Source organism: Vipera berus, assembly GCF_964194415.1.
Source record: "Vipera berus genome assembly, chromosome: 2".
Taxonomy (NCBI): Eukaryota; Metazoa; Chordata; class Lepidosauria; order Squamata; family Viperidae; genus Vipera; species Vipera berus.
Genome location: NC_138203.1, coordinates 241,896,609 through 241,921,272, shown reverse-complemented (window position 1 = coordinate 241,921,272; position 24,664 = coordinate 241,896,609). Strand labels below are relative to the sequence as shown.

At 46.3% G+C, this 24,664-nt stretch overlaps 1 protein-coding gene across 6 annotated transcripts in view; it reads right to left on the bottom strand.

Moving 5' to 3' along the window:
- RAD18 (RAD18 E3 ubiquitin protein ligase) overlaps positions 1–16,165 on the bottom strand; it is a 141,712-nt gene extending 125,547 nt beyond the window's left edge. For 5 of the 6 annotated variants that reach the window (XR_014025084.1, XR_014025085.1, XM_081317445.1 and 2 more), the window contains exons 1-3: positions 15,725–16,165; positions 11,775–11,856; positions 4,267–4,328 (exon numbers count right to left, since the gene is read on the bottom strand). Coding sequence is in view for 3 of the 6 variants with exons in the window: in XM_081317445.1 (XP_081173571.1) it covers positions 4,267–4,328; positions 11,775–11,802 (90 nt within the window). In the remaining 3 variants the exon portion in view is untranslated. Of the gene's footprint in view, positions 1–4,266; positions 4,329–11,774; positions 11,857–15,724 lie in introns of those variants that run through there. The other variant, XM_081317444.1, reaches the window with a different exon arrangement.
- Between the last annotated feature and the right edge of the window lie 8,499 nt (positions 16,166–24,664).

Genomic DNA, 24,664 nt, shown 5'->3' with positions numbered 1-24,664 from the left:
CTCCGGGGTGAAGATCCCCACAGCGGCATCATAGACGGTGGGGCCGCTGAGCCAGAGGAGGGCGGCTGCCTTGGCCCGGTCATCCGTGATCTTCTTGACTACCAGGTACCCTTCTACCTGGCCCAGATGAGATTCCCAGCCTTCTGGGTGGCGGGTATCGAATTCTCGAATGTGGCCGTGGTTCGTCATGCTGTCTGTAATGGTGGGTGTCGCTGCTTGCGTTGAATGGAAGTTCGACTTCCAGTGACTTCAGCAAGTGACCAGCTCGGCTAAGGGAAAAAATCTCTTCTCCCCTTAGGTAGTGACTTCAGCTAAGCAAGCAGCATCCCATCCTCGTCGCCAGTGCTTTAGCTAAGAAGCAGGAGAGACAGCAAGTTAACAGTTTAACTTTTTATTCTGAACCAGGCAAAGAACAAGGGAACATGACATCTATTTATACTGACAGCTGCCGGCGGATCGACCAATCAGGGGTGAGTCTGCTCCCGCGCCGTGGTCGCCGCCAATCGGGTTCGTCCGGTTTTGACAGCTCGGAGCTGTCATCTGTAGCGCGTGTTGAACTGTCAGTGGTTGGCGCGTGCGCGGTTTCGTCCGGCAGCTTTTGACAGCTGTCAAAAGCTGCCGCGGTTTTACCTCAGCCCTGTAACTTCTGTTTAACTTAATGTAATAACAATTAGTAAATACACAACATTTGCCATTATTATTATGGTTGGTTACACAATCAGCCAAATGTTCAGACTCGATTGGGCATTTTTATCCACCTATCATGTCATTCCCAAGGACCTGGGGCAGGCAGACGCCATTGTTTAATAACATATAAGCTTTTCCCAAGTAAAGCTGTCTTTTGCAACTGACTGATGGTGATTTTGTCAATGCCGATGGTGTTCAAGGGGTGTTCCAGATGTTCTGAGATTGCACCAAAGGCACCAAGTCAGTCAATTCTATTTGCAGGTCTTTGTATTTTTTTTTGGGGGGGGGGGGTGGGGTTGGTTCCTTTTGGTCTTCTTGTTCTTCAGTTTCTTTTCTTTCATGTGTTCTAGCATGCTTGCATCTGAAGTTAGTATGCTGATTGTATTCTCCAACCTAATCTTCCATTTTTGTGGTACACTGTTGCCTATTTTTTTCTTGTTTGTTGGTTTTGCATTCAAGATCTTCAGCTATAACTGCAGCTGTGCAGTTGGTTAGTTTCTTACAGTAAGCTGCTGGTTATATTTTGATATTACAGTGTTGGTATATTTTAATACTTGTGCCAGCTGTTTCTTTGGAACAAGCTTTAATGCAGGCCACCTTACTCTGTTGCTTTTGTGCAGTTCTAGATGCTCAATCCCTCTTATTTTTTTTTAGCTAGAGAGCTTTGTCCTTTCTGAGAAGATAGAGGAAAAGATGTCTGGTTGGGGAAAGAAAATGCTATGCTGGCTTCCTCTACTGCCGACCACCCGCCCCCCGGTTGCCTGAGTTATTTCTTTGCTCCGAGTAGACTTTGCAATTCTTCCAGTTCTGCTTCAGCAAATATTTTATTTTATATTATAAATCAGCTTTGACATGCTAGACCTTGTTCTGTTATTTCTGATTCTGGATGATGACCTTTCCAGAATTGGTGCATTTAAAAAAAATCTCTTCTTCTCTTTATTTGTAATAAAGTGTCCGACTCTAGGGCATGGTGCTCATCTCCTTGGCTTATTCAACATGCAGCCAGGGTTTTAAATAGTGTATGCTATTATGCTAATTTTAAAGTGAACACTATATACAGTGATATTCAACAATCCTATGTCTCACCAATTTACCTCTGATAATATCCCACTGAAATTAAATTTAAAGAGATGCATGGGATTGTGTTGTCCAAAATACCTTTAGCTCACAAATTTGATGGGAGCTATATTTTTAAAACTTAAGTTATAAACCAAATCAATGATATTAAGTTTTATAAATTTCTGTATCCACCCTTGTGGAAAATATGCCTAAATATTATGGTAAAGCATGATGAAATGCGTAGGCTGAATAAAGGCAGAATGTTCTCAGTCTTAACATTGAAACACTAATACTAGATATTAAACAAGTTGCATTACCTTATAATTCTCTATATAATTTACAATTTCCTGGTAATTATACAGCTATTCCTGGTCATACCTTGCAGTCTAACAAATACTGTGTTAACATTAAATACTCCTGAATGAAAATTATTTTCTGGACCCCTTTCAAACAGACTTGTCATTTGGCTTGGCACTAGAACTGCTTCATTCATCCTGTGGTTTGTCTTTTCCTCCAAGAAAAAAATGGGAAAAACACACAATATTGGTTCTCTCGGACTTCACAGCAGCTTTCATTACCATCAACCATGTTTACCTTCTGGAGATATAGTACAAGTTATATTGATTAAGACTATATTATTATGACCTTTATTCATACCAAACGTTTCTTGAAAGCAGAGTTCCGTTTTCCATGTCATTTTTACATTTACATGAAACCACTAAATCAGGTCAGTCTGATTTTCATCAGTATGCAATTAGCAGTCTAACTCCCTCTTTTTTTTCCTTCCCAAACCCAGCAAAGCAGTAAACATGTTTCAAAACACAATTTGTTTACTGTAATAATCCTGGTGAGGGTTAGCAGATCCGCAGAAAGAAATTGCTTTTAAATATGTCATTTAACCAACTGGTACAGTCTTTTTGAGTTTTATTTTCCTTCAAGGGGCGTTTATTGATAACGGATCTATATAAATAACTCCAAAACTTCAATTTGCTTGATATTGCTTGTTGGAAGCCAGTTACAAATGAGGATCACATGACTCTGGGACAATACAATTGTCATAAATACATGGCAATTGCCAAGTGTCTGAATTTTGATCACATGACCGTGGGGATGTGCAATGGTCGTAAATGTGAAAATGGTCACAAATCACTTTTTCAGTGCCGCTGTATCTTTGAACAGCCACTAAATGAATGGCTGTAAGTCAAGGACTAGCTGTACAGCCAATAAATGTTGTCCTGTGCCTGACGCTGTGGGTTTTTTTTCCTTTCTTTCCTCCTTTGCAGAGAAGAGAAACTGGAAACGCTGAGAGCAATCAGTAGCAGGAAAGGCTTAAGCACAGTATTCCAAAGAGCGAGGGAATGGTTAGGAGGCAAACAAAAGTCGAAAGTGCACAACTGCACAACTCTTATGTCTTTCCCAGCTGGACAGTACAGTCACAGTCATGTGATTTTCCACTTAGTGACCACTTAGTGATTTTAGCTGGTAATCCTAGTTAGGGTGGTTACACTAGGACTGCCTGCATACTAAACATATGAAATAGTACGGTACAACATTAGCATGGCTAAAGAGGCTGCCAAAGATTGAAAGAAATTTATTTAAGGAATTTCTAGTCAAAACTGCTGCCTTTCCAAAGTAATGTATAAAATATCAAACCCATAGCATCGGCATTCATAAACATCTAAATACTAAGCACATCTGATAATGAACGGTGGCGGTGCACTCCCGCGCTACCTCAGATCTCAGATCCCGAGAAGGGAGACTGAAGCCCCTCAGAACCATAATCCTGGGGGACTCCACTGCCCACCCAGACAAAGTTCAGAAGTGCAGTCAGGGATGTTGCTACATTGCAGGGAGGAAGATAAGTGACCAGCAATCCCCACTGATCTCTTTGACTCAACTCAGAAAAAGGTCTCAACATCTGGCAATGCCTGGGGCATAGTTTATGCATCAACCCTTCAAAGTAAACCAGGTCAGGAAACACTACAAGAAGTACAGGAATGATAATTTACTATGGCAAGGGAGCTCTTTGGTGCCCTCTGGAGTCTGGTTGTTTTCCTGCAGACGTTTCATTACCCAAACTAGGACTGATAATGTTACCTAGTTTGGGTAATGAAACATCGGCAAGAGAACAACTAAGCTCAGAGAGCACCAAGGACCCCTAATTTCAACCTTGAGCTACAAATATTCTCCTTTATTGGTATTATGGTAAGGCATAATAACAGAATCCTGAAGGGCTTCCAGTTGCCCCCTTTTTCACAAAATTTAATTTAATTTAATTTAATTTATATACCGCCCTTCTCCCGAAGGACTCAGGTAGGCTCAAGGAAGAACTATTTCAAGGTCCTTTCTTACACTTTTTTCTTTCCCAGGACTAAGTTGTCTCTTACCTTGCCTTATTTTTTCCGGCATACCTTCTGCACATTCTTCTGCATTGTATCCTCAAAGGCCTAATCCAGCACAGATGGCAGTAAGAAATAGAATTAAAAACATTTTTAACATGTTAAAGAAAGCCACACCTACCATACAGCAGATAGGACACTGAGGTTTATAGGACAGCGACTTGCGAATACAGAGAGAACAATCTGTAGGAAAAAATATACAGACAAAAACATAAGCAAAACAGAGCAATCTAACAACAGTACAAATTATGAAATTTGATTTTCTATAGGCAAAATGTGATTTATACCTTTCAAAATGTCTTTCATTTCATTAGCACAACTTTTTAAAATCTTTCCTCTGAATCCAAATGAGTAAATATTTCTCACAATGATTATACGCACAAAGTACAGTAGAGGACATTACATACAGCAGACCAGCAAATGAAATGTATATCCTATTGATTTCAGATATTTCTTTGCTGCTTCAATCACTATTACACTACACAGCTCACAAAAGTGATATAAATTCAGCGTTAGTGTGATAATTATAAAAACAATCTTAATCATGAATCATTAATAGCAATAGCACTTAGGCTTATATACTGCTCCATAATGCTTTACAGCAAGGCTTTTCAACCTTTTCAACCTTTTTCACCCTTTGTACCACTTTTAGGATAAGGCAATGTCCGAGTACCACCAGTTGCCCAGCAAGGTGTCAAAAATTTGACCCAAAAAAAGAAAAAGAAAAAACAATTCGCTTACTGACTGTTCAAAGTTACGACAGCACTGAAAAAAGTGACTTGTGACCATTTTTCACACCTATGACTGTTGCAGCATCCCCAGGGTCATGTGATTTACATTCGGATGCTTGGCAAACGATTCATATTTATGATGGTCACATTGTTCCAGGGTCATGTGATCGCCTTTTGCAACCTTGTGACAAGCACTTAACCACCATGTTACTAATATCTCTCTCTCCCCCTCTTTTTCTCTCACTCTCTATTTCTCTCCCTCCCTTTCTTTCTCTCTCCTTCTTTACCTCTCCCTCCTTCTCCCTTTCTCTCCCTCTATTTCTTTCTCTCCCTTTTTCTCTCCTTCCCTTTCTTTCTCTCTCCTTCTCTCTCCCTCTCTCTCTATTTCTCTCTCTCCCTTTCTCTTTCTCTCCCTCTCTTTCCCTGTCTATTTCTCTTCCTCTCTCCCACTGTCCCTTCCTTCCTTCCTTCCTTCCTTCCTTCCTTCCTTCCTTCCTTCCTTCCTAATCCATTTTTACCAAGAAACCTGATGCCCACTTAACTCTTTATGAAGCACCCGAGGAAAGTTCGGGATGATCTATCAACGATACTCAGAGGTTGCCAGCTCATTTAATAAGCTTTATTCCAGCAACAGAAACACCTCGCATTCGCTCACAGTTGATCCATGCATGCCAACAATGCTGCTGTGGACCGCGGTGCAGGAAGGCGGCCTTCACATAGGATGGATGGAAGACACGCCAAAGCGCCCTTCGCCCCGCTGCCTTCTGCAGACGCAGCCAGACTCCCGGGTGGGGGGAGATCCAGGGCTGAGGCACACTCGGGGAAGCACACGGCAGCAAATCACAACCAGATGCTCTTGGGGGACGGAGGCACAAAGCCGGCCAAACAGGGCTCGGAGCGGTTGACCGTCCCGGACCACAGCTGCGCTTCCACCTTTCCCAAGGCGACCCCTGCAGACAGAGTGCAGCGCAGGGAAGACTCGCCAAAGCTTGTCCCGGAGCCTCCCACTGACGGAAGCCTGCGGCGGCGGCATAACAGTGCTTGCAAAAAGCGGGGCAGGCGGTGGCAGCTGCTCACGGCACCGCCCAAAAGCAAGCAGGGCAAAAGCAAGCAGACGGAGCCTCCCGCTGCTGGAAGCCTGCTTGCAAAAAGTGGGGCGGGCGGCAGCAGCTGCTCATGGCGCCGGCCAAAAGCAAGTAAGGCAAGGCCGCTATCAAGCCCTGGGCATGACAATCAACCGTGTTTGGGGGGGGGGGAATCCGTGCAGCAACCCGGCTACCTGGCCTGCCAGCCGCTCGTTGCTCCGCCAATCAGCTGGGAGGCTGAGACTCCGGATTTGAGCCGCCGACAGAGCGCAGCGTAGGGAAGACGCACCAAAGCTCGTCCTGGAGCCTCCGCTGCCAGGAGCCTGCGACAGCGGCATAACGGGGCTTGCAAAAAGTGGGGCGGGCAGCGGCAGCTGTTCACAACGCCGGCCAAAAGCAAGCAGGGCAAGGCCGCTATCAAGCCCCAGGCTCGACAATCAACTGGGTGTGTGTGGGGGGGAGGTAATCCGCACAGCAAACCAGCTGTTCAGCAGAGCAATGAGTGGCTGGCTTTGGTGTGTTTTCCCTGTGCTGCGCTCTTCGGCGGCTCAAATGCGGAGTCTCAGCCTCCCAGTTGATCAGCAGAGCAATGAGTGGCTGGCAGGCTAGGTAGCCGGATTACTGCACAGATTTCCCCCCCCCAACCCAGTTGATTGTCGAGCCCAGGGCTTGACAGCCGCTCCTGCTCGAAAGGCAGGGTTTGGCGGCCAGCGAGGCACTCGTGCGGGGCTCTCCCAGGGGTGGCAGGCCAAACGGGGACCAGCCTCGCCCTCTCCACACTAGAGCAGCACCCGCAGAGGTGGCCAACGGCAAGCAGGGCAAGGCCACTCCTGCTCGAAAGGCAGGGTTCAGCGGCCAGCGAGGCGCTCGCATGGGGCTCTCCTGGGGCTGATGGGCGATGGGGGAGGAGCAGGCTGACCGCCTTACCGGTACCTGGGACTCCGACGCGCCTTCCCGGCCATGTGTGCCCCGAAGAAGTGCCGATCAGAAGTCAATTTGGTGGTTGTTGTTGTTAGCTGCGAAGTCATGTCCGACCCATTGCGACCCTATGGACAACGTTCCTCCAGGCCTTCCTGTCCTCTACCATCTTCTGGAGTCCATTTAAGCTCACGCCTACTGCTTCTGTGACTCCATCCAGCCACCTCATTCTCTGTCGTCCCTTTCTTCTCTTGCCCTCAATCTTTCCCAGCATTAGGCTCTTCTCCAGTGAGTCCTTCCTTCTCATTAGGTGGCCAAAGGATTTGAGTTTTAGCTTTAGGATCTGGCCTTCTAAAGAGCAGTCAGGGTTGATCTCCTCTAAGACTGACTGGTTTGATCGCCTTGCAGTCCAAGGGACTCACAGGAGTCTTCTCCAGCACCATAGTTCAAAGGCCTCAATTCTTTGGCGCTCAGCCTTTCTTATGGTCCAACTTTCACTGCCATACATTGCAATCCGGTTGCTGCACAACAAGTCCCTAGGGAGGGAGGGGTCTCGCTCTGCACCTGTGCGCGCCCTTTGTAGTGTTACCGCAGGCCGCTGCCAAGCAGCATGCTTTCCAGCAGCAAGTGAGCTGCAAAGGAGCGGAGCGCGGGGGGGAGGAGGCGGTGAGGAGGCGGGGGAGGCGGGAGGAGGAAGGCGGTGCCACATACCACCAGCCAGGTGCTTGCGTACCACTAGTGGTACGCATACCACCGGTTGAAAAGCCATGCTTTACAGCACTTTCTGGGTGGTTTACAAATGTCAACATATTGTCCCCCAACAATATGGGTCCTCCTTTTATCAACCTCAGAAGGAAGGAAGGCTGAGTCAATCTTGAGCTGGTCAGGATCGAACTCCAGACTGTGGGTAGAGTTTGCCTGCAATACTGCATTTTATACTGGGTTATTTTATATACTGGTTTTTTTTCCCTTATGTCCTCCAGCTTCTCACCCACACCATTATTCCTTCATTCCTGGCCCATTCTATCTGTTTTATGGTAGCCCAGTTCCTTTCATTTCTCCATTGTTCTTTTGCCTGTCTATGCCTCTAGAGATGGCATCCAGCCCAGGCTTCACCACCTCCTTTAACATGCAACTTAATCCTCCTCCAGTCTGAAACTCAGTCCTCCTGGTGACTACTCAATCAGGTCAGCAACAAACACAAATTCACTATTCTTGGCAACTTAGGTCATCCCAACTTCTCAAAAACCAGACTCCATTTATTATCCTCCAAAAACACCTTTGGCTATGATTTTTCCAACTCTGGAATTTTTTGTCTGTCATCCTTTCAGCCAACAGTCACTCTGTCTAGCTCCAACAGCAACCAGATCATTGCAATCTCACTTATTTTTTTTCTGTCGCCCCATTTTTCTTTCATTACAAACTGTTGTTGTTGCTGCTATTATTACTACTCAACACACCTACTATCATTCTTTATAAATTCTAACTTTCTGCTGCCATCTAGAAGTTCTGATTTTTGCAGTCCAGATTTGAAGGACTAGTCTTTATGCAACAAGTTAACCATATATTTTTTGAGTTTTCAGACCAACACACCTAGAATGGCTGGGGAAAATCCTAATCTTTTAAAAACTGAATATCCCTAATAAACTGTACCAAAGCAGAGTTTTCTGTATGAAACAAAAAACAAATCAGAATACCATGAAGAAAGTCCATGTCTCTAAAATTAGCCATTTAAAAATGATCAAATAACAGGTCATGTGTTAAAAAAATGGAGTAGTACCGTATTAATGATACAAATAATCAACATTTATAATTATCAAGAAAGCAGCATAGAATATACTTCATTTGTCAAGAGATACATTATTTTGGCCAGTAAAAATTTTGAAAAACTATTTTACAAAAAGTAATTAGCATTTAGGTCACAATTCAGCACATAACAGCCTTCAAATCAGATAGTATGCTTGTTGCCTTTGAAAATCCATTAATTTCACTGTTTTTCTCTAAGTGGATATAATTGCTGTAAATGCAAAGCACATAGAACAAAGAATTTTAATTATATTCCTCACTAGCATAAACATTCCACAGTATTTAAGCTCTGTTCAGAAATCTTTCCACGAGTGGAGAGCAACTGATCACACATAATCACTCTCTATATCAACAATGAGTTGTTCTTGGATGTTTTCATCCAAGGCACAGCAGAATGCTCCAGTAGGACTTGGATTTCAAATGTGTCAATTATTTTTGTAATCAATTCTTCTATTTTAAATCATCAAATAAGTATTTGAATCAAAAAATTATGAGTTACCTCTAATGTTTGCTACATATTTTGAAGTTATTCTTCTACACTATTACTTTTTTAGTCAGTTGCTAAATTTTGTGAGTTATATTATACTGAAGTACCATCAGGCACAAAGAATCAGAACCACCAGTTAGGTTGCAGCATAGATTTATTCAAGCCTAAACACAAGAATCTGGTCAACTAAAGTTCAACTCTAAATTAGTGCCAGATAAGGATAAATGAAACTCAGGAGAGGTTGGACTTAAGTGCTTGTGGGAATGCACAAATGTAAGTTGATGATGCATTTATCTCCATCACCACCACCCTAGGTCTGCCTGCTCTTCTCCTACTAGTACATCTTCAAGCAGACTAGAAATTTAAACACAATCTCCATTATTCTCCTGGAAGTCCTGCTATATTTCCTCATCATGATTTCTAGGAAGGATGAGCAACTAATGGTGGGGAATACATGCTAGGAGTACAGATAGTCATCCACTTACAACTGTCGCTTGGTGACCATCTGAAGTTATGACAGAACCCTTCCCAAAAAGGTAGTTAAGACCTGGTTTTGAAGTTCCAACAATTATAACCCCCTCGGTCATGTGACCACATTTTGGGCACTCAACTGACCCGCATTTATGGTGTTTGGCTAAAAACAATGTGCTTAACCACCACTGCATTTTCTTTGCAATCCTGATGTTTGCTTAATGACTTCCACAAAAAAGATTGTAAAACTGGGTCCGGTCTCATGATGACCCCCTTTACAACTGTCATGATTTACAACCATAATGGGTACCTTCCGTTATGGTATAAGTCAAGGACTACTTGTATACCCAATATATAGCTCAAGCAAGCAGGCACCTCTATTGGGGAGAAGCAATACAGATGCTGGAGGCATCTTAGTGACAATACCAAAAGTATCAATTCCTACTACACAGGAGAAGGCAATAGTAAACTCACCAAGAAAACCAAATGGATAGAAAATATAAAATGACTGATGATAGTGCTGGGTGATGGGCCCCTTAGGCCAGACAGCACTCAACATGCTACTCAGAAAGAGCTGTAGATCCCTCAGTACTAATGGTGTTTATACCATGACTAGATTAAAGCCTTTGGGACATCTAGTTGCTGATATTGCCATGCAGGAAAAGAATATGTGAAGCTGCAAACAGAATTTTAGACAGCTGCTAGAAGAGACAAGAGGCATTATTATACAACATCCACAAAGACATCAAAGAGGAAAACAGACATGGAAAAACAAGGAAACTATTCCACAAGATCTCTGAATTCAGAGGGAGGTTTCAACCTTCAATTGCTATGCTAAAGGAGATGGATAGTTATTAATTGAAGCCAATGGACAGATAACAACTGATTGAAAGATCAAAGAAAGTATACGCTCACATTTTATATAGCAAAGATGCAAAAACATCCAAGATACTTTGAAAGATACTCCCTACTTACAAGACCCTGTAGTGCTAGAAGAGGAAGTTAGATCCTCTAGTCATTACCAAACTGAAGCCCATACAGTAGATAGAATATCAATAGAAATATGGCAAGCAACAAAAGAATAATCAGTAAAGGTTTTAACTGAATTGTAGCAGCAAATGTGGAGAACAACACAATGGGCAATAGATTGGAAGAGGTCAATCTAGATGCCTATACCAAAGAAAGGAAACCTAACTATGCAAGCTACAATGCAGCATCCTTTATTTCATATGTTAGCAAAATAATCTTTAAGATCATTCAACACAGAATGGATATGTAGATGGAAAGAGAGAGAAAAGTGCTAGTCACATGATTGACTTGGCTTTAAAAAGAGCTTATAACGCTATAAGACTGAGGGTAAAGCCAGTAGAAAACAAGATTTTTTCCAGTCTCCTTAACTACTCATAAAACCCATCATTTATATTCAGAAAATATTGACCGGCTGACTTTTCTTTGATATGACCCACCTCACCCTCTAACTCGCATTTACAACATGCTTTTACTATATGAACTCTCTAAGGAATTAATCTTACATTTGAGTTGAGGAACCAAAACATGTACTGTTGTTTATTTATCATCAACTATGGCGTGAGCTTAAATGGACTCCAGAAGATGGTAGAGGACAGGAAAGCCTGGAGGAACGTTGTCCATAGGGTCGCGATGGGTCGGACACGACTTCGCAACTAACAACAACAACAACATGGTAAACCTCTGAATTGCCTGGAAGGATTGAATCTGGGAAAGTTTGACTGTGGTTCCATTTTTATACTGTTTCCATGCTATTCAGCATTCCCAAGAAAATGCTAGGGGAGGGGTATCAGAACTGGTATCAGTTCTAAGGAAAAAGTACACTGAGACAACCTGGGCACTGAACAGTGGTTCCCCATAAGCTTCTGTGTGTAATTCAAGATGCGTTATGCCTTTTCTGTTCTTATGAGTGCTTAAGATGGCTATCAAAATTTAAGAATTAAGAAAGCTAAAAATACAGCTTAAAATAAATACTAAAATAATTCAACTACCGGTATTTAAAGGCCTGGCATTAGATATGTCTTCATCTTAGCAAAATAATGAGACACCAAACACATAATTATAAAAAAAAAGGCAGGAGGAAGGAAACCATTTCTTTACTTACAATTATGTGAACACTGTGGAATTATCATCGCAGTGTTGAAGTAATCAAAGCATATCCCACAGCGCAACAAGTTATCAACTTCCTGAAATACATTAAAAATTACAGTATTTATATACAGGGTAAGCCGGAAAATCATTCTGCAAAAGTACTTACTGGAAAAAAAAATAAACTGAATGTAATTCCTATTCTTTTCTGTAAGAAGCTCATAGTGTAAAAAAAAAACTGCTCTAATTCTACCCATTTCCCAATGATCATAGTCAACACTGGGAATATGGGAGTGTGGTTTAATAATATCTGTAGAGCATTATGCTGCTTAAGATTATACTAGGTGAACTATTTAAGTTAATTTAAGAACAGGAATTAAATGCACAACAAAGAATGAAAAAAAACAACATGGTTATTCTACTTCTTTATTCCAGCATCCTAGAAATTCCATCTGAAAACTGAAACCGTATCAGTACCAGGGAGAACCTAATTTAGATGGCTTAAGTTTCTTCCTCTAGTCCAGTGGTTCTCAGCCTGTGGTCCACGGACTCCTGGGGGGGGGCAGCAAAGTCATCACAGGGTTAACTCAAAGTCATCTTGAGTTAAGTCTTGGTGGTCCATGGACACAAAAGGTATTTTAAAAGGGTGGTGGTGAAGAAAAGGTTGAGAACCACTGCCTTATTCTGCAGGACTTTGGTCATGCAGATTTTGTGAGTTCAGTGTGATCAAACCAAACTTCACCCTCCACACCTTGAGTCCAATCTCTTCCGCCATTTTGCAATACACCAAAATTTTAAAAATCAGATAACGAAATCTTATAGTTGATCTATCAGATTTTGAACTAATTCAGTATGGCCATAGGTAGACATTATCAATTTTCTCTAAAGTATCAATTTTTTTCATACATCTAAAGTATGAAGTTGTTGCAGCATAATGGTTCTCAGGAGCATCCAAATATAATTTTTATTTATGACTTTCAAACTGGCACTCTTAGCAACAAAGAGCATCCCTTTACAGATATTTTCACCTGTCATTATGAATCTACATATGTTTATCCCTAACACCTGCAGTTTTAGACGATATAGTGCACAGGTGTCAAACTTGATCGCGTCACGTGATGTATCATGACATTTTTTGCCTTTGCGGAGCCAGGGTGGGCGTGGCCTGCACATGACACACCCAGCCCATGGGCCACCAGTTCAACTATCCTGATATACTGGGAAGGTCTTTAAAGAGATTTGCTTCTTTCCAACCATGCAAGAGCCTTTATCTATTCTTATGTGTGCACCAGGGTATTAAGCACAGCAGGTCATGCAGCCTCACAGGCAGAAATGGAAGTGTAATCAGTCTCTTTCGTTTATATGCAACATCATTGCATGTTGGAAGGAATCTACATAGGGTCACTATAGCTAAACCTAGAACTGGCACACAATCAAACAGACCAGTGGTGGGATTCAGTCAGTTCTCACCACTTCAACAGAACCGATAGCTAATTTTTTGTTGCCCGGGCCCAGAATGGACTTCCAGAAGTGGCATCCACCGAGAACTGGTTGTTCACATATTTGAATCCCACCACTGAATCAGACAAATAAATATAACTAAATGCCCAGTCAGCTAAACAACTATGTATTTATTCTATTTGTATAGCCACTTGTGTCATACCAGTGACTCTTATTTAATCAAATATCAATTAATACTTCAAGAATGCTGTTGTTCAGAGGCATGGTATTGTCATTTCCTAAGTTGAAAGTAACTTGCTTCTTAGTACTACAGAATTTCACACAAATCTACCACACTTCTCCCACTGACTACATGAGTAGTCTACACTGACTACAGAGAGGCATTTGCACTTCCCTTCTCTCTCTCTCTCTTTCTCTCCCTTTCTCTCATGTGTGTGCGCGCATGCGCGCACAAGTTTTATGACTCCCAGCTTTTTTTTACTCTGGGAAACAGGTCCAAGTGGCTCTTTGAGTGTTTAAGGTTGCCAACCCCTGGCTTACTCTGTAGTGCAGACATGTCAAACACAAGGCCCGGGGGGGCGGATCCGGCCCACAAAGTGGTTTCATGTGGCCCCCCCGAAGCCATCCTGGAAAAAGTGAGGGAATGGCCCCCGCTGCCTTGGCCCTGGCCCAGAGACCATCCTTCTGCCAGAGACCCCCAGATCTGTCCCACTCCTACCCAGGCCCCAATAGGCACCCTTGATGCCAATGGTGTAGAGCTGGCTATGCCCACCCAGTAGGCCATACACACTCCAGCCATGCCCACCCAGTAGGCCACGCCCACCCTGGCCATACCCACCTGGCCCGCGAGGGCAACCACAATGCTGATGTGGCCCTCAATGAAATTGAGTTTGACACCCCTGCTGTAGTGTGTTTTGACTACGATTTTGGAGAATATGAGAAGCTACTTTTTAGTATCAGCTTGTCTACTACAAATGTGATCCACCTCCTAAATCATTTAAAAAATGATGGCAATTGGAATTACTGTTGGACAAAATTACTATGTCCAACAGAGCCATGTAAAGTATTTGAAAAAAAATACTTCGCAAATTTCAAGTATGAACAAAAGCTCTTCTCTTTGAACTGTTCATATGCCATATCTTTTGCAAAGCTTGCAAATGCTCTAAAAGCTGTTCCCAGCTCTATCTGCATGCAAGACATGAACCAGCAGCATTTTAACTTAGCCACAAAGATTAAATTACATCAGGGGCCTAATTGCAAGGAAACATAATGTCCAACAGGGCTTGAGCTTCTTAAACCCAATTAGATCACAAGGCTATCTACAAAGACTGTAAGCCATAATCTTAAGATTTCAGACAGAAGGCTTTCTGAAGCCTGTCAGTAAATGCTAGAAAGGTATCATGAAGTTGAGCAGATAAGGTTAACTACTTCATTAAATATTTAGCATTATTAGATTCATGGCTATAATACTTCAACATTCCTCCACAGCTGCTGGAATTATGGGTATCAATCACAAAATGTACTAATAAAAACCACAATTGCCAAATATTCATCTGCAAAAGGGCAGTGTCAAAAGGCAAATAAGATATTCAGAGAGCTGCAAAAGTACAAACATTTTTTGAAATAATACCTTAAGGCAATGATCCCTCCAAAATACTTCAGTAAAAAAGTAGGGAGAATGGAGATCCAGAATGGAATAAAAAAACTGGGAAGCCAGGCTGATTTTTTGAACAGGGGAATCACCAATCAATACAAATGTGGGGCTATTTTCAGGCTGCAGATGTAATCAACTTTCATTTTTGTAATGTCCTTGGCGTAACAATTTAAACTTGGGACTTTAAATTCTTGCTTTGATGCCTGATAAATCCTCCTTTTATGCTTTTAATCTATTTGCTGCTTGTTTTGACTTGATACAGGCTTCATTTACATTTTATGGTATCACACCCTGACAACTCTTTGCTATCCCCTATGTAAGTCACGTTATGTAACTACAGTTAATACTTTACTAAGTAGTACTAGCAGAACTAAAAAGCTGAGATGCCTAAAATTACTGTTGTACTTTAAGTGAGTGTTCAATAATTAGGATGGGAGATCATTGGTGTGGGGGGGGAGGGATAATACCATAGCTGCAGGCTAGTCTGGAAAATGTAGAAGCCAACCGCTTCCAGAATATTCTCAAGCAATATTTGTTGAAAGAGATTTTGCCTTTTCCAATATCTATTCACTGAAAATATAAGCCTGCCAGACTTTCAGAAAAGACACTAATTCAGCAATACCTAGGGGGGGGGGGGGATTGGTTAGTGAAAGCGTTGGAACTTGCTGAGATGGCCAAATTGACTTCTTTGATGATAGAAAAAGAGAATATTTACATTTATTGCTGACTGAAATCCCCTTTTGGCATAAAACAGAAACAAAATGAAGTTACGATGTATGGTTTTGATTATTAAAGATTATAAAAAGAGTCATGTTGTAACTTTAGGAAAAGAGGTAAATTTATAATAGTACTTATAATTGCTGCAAAGAAGATCAGAAGCCACTTCTTTGTATTTTTTCTTTCTTTTCTATTTTTCTTTTACTTTTTCCTTCTTTCTTTAGCTTTTTCTTTGGTTGCTTTCTCCTTCCTTACTTTTTTATTACTTTGTATCTTCTTTCTTAAAACTTTTAACGGAAGCGACGCTGAGGTTCTAGCTTAGCTCTTTCGGCAAAGGCGTGTACACATTGTACACATTGTACACATTCCCAAGTACTTTTCTCATTAAACTATCATCCTTTCCAGGATCAGGGACACCCTCCGTACCGGTCAGGCCCTAGTCCACGTCATTAACACAGCCCGCACGTTAAGTTGGGCTCCCTTCCCCCTCCACTTACTTCCAGCGGGAGAAGGTGCTTGGGCCACCGCAATTCAGCAACCGGGAAAGCCATATTGTTCAGCTATAACTGCCCAAATTTCTCCCGCCCCGCCGGGCTCGAAATTGCCCGCGCGGTCGTCTTTCAGCCTCCTGGAGGAGCACGCGGCAGGGGAATATTTCCGGGACTATCGCTGAGGCTGTTGGGTATCGTAGTTTTTCCTTTTCCTTTCCTGATCATAAAATACGATATGACAATTCTGCATGCTTAACCCACATGTTATCATGAACTATGCTGAATATAATTGATGGCCGGTGACGTTTGAGAATAGATATAACGATACATCAACTGCTCTGGCTTCTACAACTAATCTGCTCCTTGAATGCTAACTCATTCCATATATCGTAGTGAGTTAGCTGATAACAACTGCTGGAAGAGCTAAAAAAAAAAGCCGTGGAAGTTACTCATCTTGTTTCTTTGCCCTTCATATGGAAACTGGGATTTTTGATTTGGTCTTAATTAAGATCCAAAGTCAGAGCAAACTTTGGCATCCAACTCTATCCTTTTAGAACAGGGGTGTCAAACTGTCGGCCCACAGGTCGGTTTCATCAAACCGAAGCCGCGCCCACCCCATTGTCGGCAATGCAAAAAGATACAGTCACCTTATGTGGCAAGTTTGACACCCATGTTTTGGAAGGAAAACAAGATATGATTTCTGGTTTGTACCGTAACAAAATCACAACAGGTGCTTCTATTTGCTTTGCCATTTTTAGTGGTGTGGGAAGAATCTGGAGAAAGAAATATTTTTGGGAATATGAAAAAGGCAGAATATATTTCCCCAAAGGAATAATGGAGAAAATCTTTAAAAAGGCAGAAACTTATTCCCACCCCCCACCCACCCCCTGCCAGACAACTCAGCAGAAACCAGCTTTTAGAAATGCAGGTGTAATAATCCATTCAGGAAGTTTGGAGCCAGGAAGCTAGAAATTAGGAAGACAAACACTGTTGTGTCCGGTCAGGTCGGCGAGTGATCACGCAGAGGCGAGCTGGTCTTAACTGTTTATTCAAGTACACGTGGCCGAACTGGCCTTACCTGCCCCATCCCCCGTATATATATGCCAGGCGTGCCTGGCGCTGGCCAACCCGCAGGCTCAGGTTTCCCGCGCTAGCCCTGGTCACCCAACCCAGTGTCCAGGGATTCCCGCCGCGCGGCTGGGCCAATCAGGTGGCCGGACAGGTGTGTACCTAACAAAGACACCTAAAATCTACATACCCCCATGCAAATTCTAAGGACAGGAGACATAATAGGATTAACCCACCAATACCAAAAGGGCACACTCAGACACCCAGGTCAAAGTATGTGACACAGCAAATACAAAGCCTCAAACAAGGAAACAACTTCAAGAGCCCCAGAAGGTATAAAAGCCCACCACTCTGCTCCATGTGGTCAGGTTTTTTTTTCCGGAGCCATCTTTCTGTCTGGCTCTCCTCTTCAGTAAACTACAATCTTCTTTCTAAAGCAGTCTCCGTGTTATTTATTCCCGGCTTGGACTGGACTGATGAAGATTTTTCTCTCAACAGTGGCAAGTGCCGCTAAGAAGAATAATGTCATTTTGTTTCTTGCTAGTAAATCTGCATTCTTTAGGTTCAGTTTCACCATAATGTGCAACAGTATTAATATGGAAATGAAAGAACTACAGGACCATAATAAATGTCTTTAATTGAATATCTTTCCCTCTACCCAGTCCTAATTGCTTTTAGAATTGTTACATCTCAGAATTATTATTTTACTTATTACGTGTTCAGTTTTTCAAAGCTGCATCCTCCTAAAGCACAACCAATGACACAACTAAATGCAACCAGATATGAACATACAAAAAACAGCATTTTCAGAAGTGAGCTAGTGAAGCCAAGTTTGAGAATCTTGGCACCAGGGATCTCTTTTTTATAGAAAAAAACAGAACTGACAGAATTCAGCTGTAGTTTTCATCAGTGCAACAGTAGAGTGGTACTATCTTAACCCTTTACACACTTGTAACGTTGTCCATGTTATGTCGTGGGCTCAGGTGAGCAGGAATGAATACAGACAGTTGTTCATAAAGCAACACATCTTTTATTAGTTATAACAGAGCTTAACCCGGGCCGTGCCCAACCACTATATATATATATACAGTCCAACCCTCAAGCAGCAGCCAATAGAATGGAACCATGCTTCCCGCCAAAGTAGACCAATTGCAGGCTGGAGACAGTCTGTCTAGGTTTCAAGGAAGCCGTTGGCTCACGTGGTGTGGAACCACAAGCTCAGTACATAACACTCCTTTCCCCTAAGACGAAACTAATTTTCCCAACAACTTGACAACAGCTAAGACCTATTAATCACTTCCAATAACCAACATACAACGAACAAAATACAAATAATAAGTAATGGTATTTTTTCATTCAGTGTAGGTATAACACGACCTTTACAGATGTGACTACAATGAGATTAAGACTACAATGAGATGAGATTGCACCCAGACAGTTCAAACTACCCCTATTTCTGTAGGTAGTGTACACCTTTTACATACATTGTATTACACTCATTTTACAACATACCGTATATACTTGAGTATAAGCCGAATTTTTCAGCCCACTTTTTGGGCTGAAAAAATCCACTTCGGCTTATACTCCAGTGAACAAAAAAAAAGAACTTACCGAGGACTTGCGCGCGGCCGAGGCTTCGGTGCTTCCGGGATCGCGCGCACCTCTCCCAAGCCGCCGCCGTCCGGAGACCTGCCGAAGTTTGGGGAGGTTTGGGGAGGTGCGCGCGCACCTCCCCAAACCACCCCAAACGTCGGCAGGTCTCCGGACCTCCGCGCCCTGCCTGCCTGCTTCTTTCCGCTGCCTGGCTGCCCTACGATGTAACCCGCTTCATGATAGAGTGCGACGCCTGCAAGGACTGGTTTCATGGCAGGTAACACAAAGCGGGTGGATCCGCGCTCCACAAGCCTCTGCCGGCGGCAGGGCGCAGATCCAGCCGGCGGCAGAGGCTTGCGGAGCGCGGATCCAGTGGGGGGGAAAAGCCCTTTAGCAGGATTTGCCTGCATGCCGGCGGAGGGTGGATCCGCGCTCCGCAAGCCTCTGCCGCCGGCTGGATCCGCGCGCTGCCGCCGGCAGAGGCTTGCGGAGCGCGGATCCAGTGGGGGGGAAAAGCCCTTTAGCAGGATTTGCCTGCATGCCGGCGGAGGGTGAATCCGCGCTCCGCAAGCCTCTGCCGCCGGCTGGATCCGTGCCCTGCCGCCGGCAGAGGCTTGTGGAGCGCGGATCCAGTGGGGGGGAAAAGCCCTTTAGCAGGATTTGCCTGCATGGCGGCGGAGGGTGGATCCGTGCTCCACAAGCCTCTGCCGCCGGCTGGATCCGCGCCCTGCCGCCAGCAGAGGCTTGCGGAGTGCGGATCCACCCTCCGCCGGCATGCAGGCAAATCCTGCTAAAGGGCTTTTCCCCCCCACTGGATCCGCGCTCCGCAAGCCTCTGCCGGCGGCAGGGCGCGGATCCAGCCGGTGGCAGAGGCTTGCGGAGCGCGGATCCAGTGGGGGGGAAAAGCCCTTTAGCAGGATTTGCCTGCATGCCGGCGGAGGCTGGATCCGTGCTCCACAAGCCTCTGCCGCCGGCTGGATCCGCGCCCTGCCGCCGGCAGAGGCTTGTGGAGCACGGATCCAGCCTCCGCCGGCATGCAGGCAAATCCTGCTAAAGGGCTTTTCCCCCCCACTGGATCCGCGCTCCGCAAGCCTCTGCCAGCGGCAGGGCGCGGATCCAGCCGGCGGCAAAGGCTTGTGGAGCACGGATCCAGCCTCCGCCGGCATGCAGGCAAATCCTGCTAAAGGGCTTTTCCCCCCCACTGGATCCGCGCTCCGCAAGCCTCTGCCGGCGGCAGGGCGCGGATCCAGCCGGCGGCAGAGGCTTGTGGAGCACGGATCCAGCCTCCGCCGGCATGCAGGCAAATCCTGCTAAAGGGCTTTTCCCCCCCACTGGATCCGCGCTCCGCAAGCCTCTGCCGGCAGCAGGGCGCGGATCCAGCCGGCGGCAGAGGCTTGTGGAGCACGGATCCAGCCTCCGCCGGCATGCAGGCAAATCCTGCTAAAGGGCTTTTCCCCCCCCACTGGATCCGCGCTCCGCAAGCCTCTGCCGGCGGCAGGGCGCGGATCCAGCCGGCGGCAGAGGCTTGTGGAGCATGGATCCACCCTCCGCCGGCATGCAGGCAAATCCTGCTAAAGGGCTTTTCCCCCCCACTGGATCCGCGCTCCGCAAGCCTCTGCCGGCGGCAGGGCACGGATCCAGCCGGCGGCAGAGGCTTGCGGAGCGCGGATTCACCCTCCGCCGGCATGCAGGCAAATCCTGCTAAAGGGCTTTTCCCCCCCACTGGATCCGCGCTCCGCAAGCCTCTGCCGGCGGCAGGGCGCGGATCCAGCCGGCGGCAGAGGCTTGTGGAGCACGGATCCAGCCTCCGCCGGCATGCAGGCAAATCCTGCTAAAGGGCTTTTCCCCCCCACTGGATCCGCGCTCCGCAAGCCTCTGCCGGCGGCAGGGCGCGGATCCAGCCGGCGGCAGAGGCTTGTGGAGCACGGATCCAGCCTCCGCCGGCATGCAGGCAAATCCTGCTAAAGGGCTTTTCCCCCCCACTGGATCCGCGCTCCGCAAGCCTCTGCCGGTGGCAGGGCGCGGATCCAGCCGGCGGCAGAGGCTTGTGGAGCACGGATCCAGCCTCCGCCGGCATGCAGGCAAATCCTGCTAAAGGGCTTTTCCCCCCCACTGGATCCGCGCTCCGCAAGCCTCTGCCGGCGGCAGGGCGCGGATCCAGCCGGCGGCAGAGGCTTGTGGAGCATGGATCCAGCCTCCGCCGGCATGCAGGCAAATCCTGCTAAAGGGCTTTTCCCCCCCACTGGATCCACGCTCCGCAAGCCTCTGCCGGCGGCAGGGCGCGGATCCAGCCGGCGGCAGAGGCTTGTGGAGCACGGATCCAGCCTCCGCCGGCATGCAGGCAAATCCTGCTAAAGGGCTTTTCCCCCCCACTGGATCCGCGCTCCGCAAGCCTCTGCCGGCGGCAGGGCGCGGATCCAGCTGGCGGCAGAGGCTTGTGGAGCACGGATCCAGCCTCCGCCGGCATGCAGGCTAATCCTGCTAAAGGGCTTTTCCCCCCCCACTGGATCTGCGCTCCGCAAGCCTCTGCCAGCGGCAGGGCGCGGATCCAGCCGGCAGCAGAGGCTTGTGGAGCACGGATCCAGCCTCCGCCGGCATGCAGGCAAATCCTGCTAAAGGGCTTTTCCCCCCCACTGGATCCGCGCTCCGCAAGCCTCTGCCGGCGGCAGGGTGCGGATCCAGCCGGCGGCAGAGGCTTGTGGAGCACGGATCCAGCCTCCGCCGGCATGCAGGCAAATCCTGCTAAAGGGCTTTTCCCCCCCCACTGGATCTGCGCTCCGCAAGCCTCTGCCGGCGGCAGGGCGCGGATCCAGCCGGCAGCAGAGGCTTGTGGAGCACGGATCCAGCCTCCGCCGGCATGCAGGCAAATCCTGCTAAAGGGCTTTTCCCCCCCACTGGATCCGCGCTCCGCAAGCCTCTGCCGGCGGCAGGGTGCGGATCCAGCCGGCGGCAGAGGCTTGTGGAGCACGGATCCACCCTCCGCCGTCATGCAGGCAAATCCTGCTAAAGGGCTTTTCCCCCCCACTGGATCTGCGCTCCGCAAGCCTCTGCCGCCGGCGGAGGCTGGAACCGCCGGCGGCAGAGGCTTGCGGCAGAGGCTTGTGGAGCACGGATCCAGCCTCCGCCAGCGGCAGAGGCTTGCGGAGCGCGGATCCAGCCGCCGGTGACAGAGGCTCAATCCGCCGTTCTGCAAGCCTCCGCCGCCGGTTAATACCCTGTATTCAGCTCTGGGAAGTGGGGGGAAGGGGGAGAGAGGGGGAGTTTGGGAGGAGGGGGAGGGGGAGCTCCACGGTGCAAAAATAAAGCCCTGCCGCTCTTCGCGTTGCTTGCCCGACTGGCTGTCACGGGACCGCACGGATCGCCTCGCTCCCACCGGCAGCTGATTCCTTCGAGTTTGGTCTCGAGCGATTTTGCATTTTCTCCAGTGCTGAAAGCCACTCGGCGGATCCCAGCCTCGGCTTATACTTGAGTCAAGAACTTTTCCCAGTTTTGGGGGGTAAAATTAGGGGTCTCGGCTTATACTCGAGTCGGCTTATACTCAAGTATATACGGTAATCAGATAGATATGCTGGAGGTTTGTGTACCCGGGATGAACGCCTTGGTGTTTCCCCCACTTTGTAGTCTACCACCTTACCCGGCTGGCTGGGTAGACCCAGGTCCCCTTGTGCTCTGTTGTCTAGGGGAAGTGACCCGCTCTGGCTGGCCTCAGCAAGTTGGCCCACCCCAGAGTCAGCCTGTTCTGAAGCATAAGCGCAGCAATTTCTGAGATTTGGCTGGTCTGCCAGATCAGGGGGTCCATGTTGCAGCTCCAAGCTACCTGGTGCATCCTCGGAACCCGTTTCTACTGATGGGGAGAAAACTCTGGTGGTCTTGGTATGGGCTGGTTTGGGTGTCACTGTGAGGGCCTCTGGAGGGACTTGTGCCATGGTCCTTACTTAACAACCGTTCTGGAAACCTTTTCCTTAATTGGTCAATATGTCTTCTTATTTGACAATCCCCCTCCAACCCCACTACATAAGATAGGGCCCCGACACCTTGGTTACCTTACCAGGAACCCACAATTGCCCAGGCCCATAGTATCTGGCCCAGACCAGATCACCCATATGCAACCCCCTCGGGGGCTTTGGCCTGGAGGCTTCTGCTGCCACGCGGTCTGGATGCAATCTGTCCAGTTTAGTAATTAATCGTCTTCTCCAACGAAGCTCAGCAGGACTTTTACCTGTAGCTGTGCAGGGAGTGGAGTGCTGGCAGAGCAGAAAATCAGCCAATCTGTGATGCCAGTCACCTGTGATAATACACCTGAGTGCGTCCTTAGTAGTCCTTACCATCCATTCGGGTTGTCCGTTCGATGAAGGGTGGAATGGTGCAGATGTAGCGTGTCTGATGAGGTTAGCCCTGACAAAAGCTTGAAACTCAGCAGAAGTAAATTGAGCCCCATTATCAGAAACAAGAACGTCAGGCAACCCATGGGTTGCAAAGAGTTTTCTCAGCACCTGGATGGTCCTAGCAGTAGTCATATTAGGAACTGGGGTGACCTCCAGACATTTGGAATGGCTGTCTACAACTATCAGGAAAAGTTGTCCCTGAAAAGGCCCAGCGTAATCAATGTGAACCCTGGACCATGGGGTATGTGTTTCTTTCCACCTGTGAACTGGGGCCTGAGACATTTTAGGCCGAGATTGCTGACAAGTATAGCAACCATGAACTTAATCCTCTACAGCCTTATCCTGACCAGGCCACCAAAGGTAGCTTCTAGCTACGGCTTTCATCCTTACAATGCCAGGGTGGCCTTCATGTAGAGATTATAAGACTCTATCCCTCAATGAGGTGGGAATTACAACCCTGTTGCCCCATAAAATGCAGCCCTTGTGAGCAAACAACTCATATCTCCTAACAAAGTAACTTTGGAATTCTGATCCTGGACTTTTTTCTAGCCAGCCCATGTATAAACATGACAAAACCTTGCTCAGAATTTTATCTGAGGCAGTTTCAGCAGCAATGTCCCCAGCGTGAAGGGGAAATACTGGTAAATCCTGAATAGACAATATTTTAGCAGCAGGTGCAGGGTCAGGCTCCATTAGTGGCAGTGGCAGTCTGCTTAGGCCATCCGCATGGCCCATTTCCTTCCCTGCTTTATGAAGTAACTTAAAAGTGTACACAGACCAAAAATATGGACCACCTTAACATTCTGGGTGAAAGTATGTGAGGAGTTTGTTTGTCTGTTGTAAACAACCCCAAAAGAGGTTTGTGATCTGTGTGGACAGTGAATTCCCTGCCATATAAATAATCATGAAATTTTTAACACCTGCCACTATGGCCAAAGCTTCCTTATCAATCTGAGCATAATTACGTTCAGCAGATGATAAGGTTCTGGAATAAAAGGCAATGGGAACTTGTTTCCCATTTCTCTCAACATGGCTCAAAACTGCCCCCACCGCGTAGGGAGATGCATCACATGCAAGACAAACTGGTTTAGACTCAATGTAATGAGTGACAGTAGACTTTTCAGATAAGAGACTTTTCAAAGTTTGGAAGTTTTTTTCATGCGAGGGCAACCACTTCCATGGGGCTTTTTTTTATCAAGCAGCCTGTGTAGGGGCTCTGCTATGGCAGCCTTATGAGGTAGAAATGTGTGATAAAAATTGAGGAGGCCCAAAAACGCCTGCAGCTCCCCTTTTGATTTTGGCCTTGGAGCCATTTTAATGGCCTTCACTTTTGAATCTGCAGGGTGTATTCCAGTAGCATCGATGCGGAACCCCAAAAACTCCATAGATGAAACCCCGATACTACATTTGTTTTTCTTTAATTTGAGGCCTGCATCGCAAAGCCTCTATAAAACAGCCCTGAGTCTATTGGCCAATACTTCAGTGGATTTGCCGGCAATGAGAACATCGTCAAAATAGGGGCAGACTCCCTGAATAC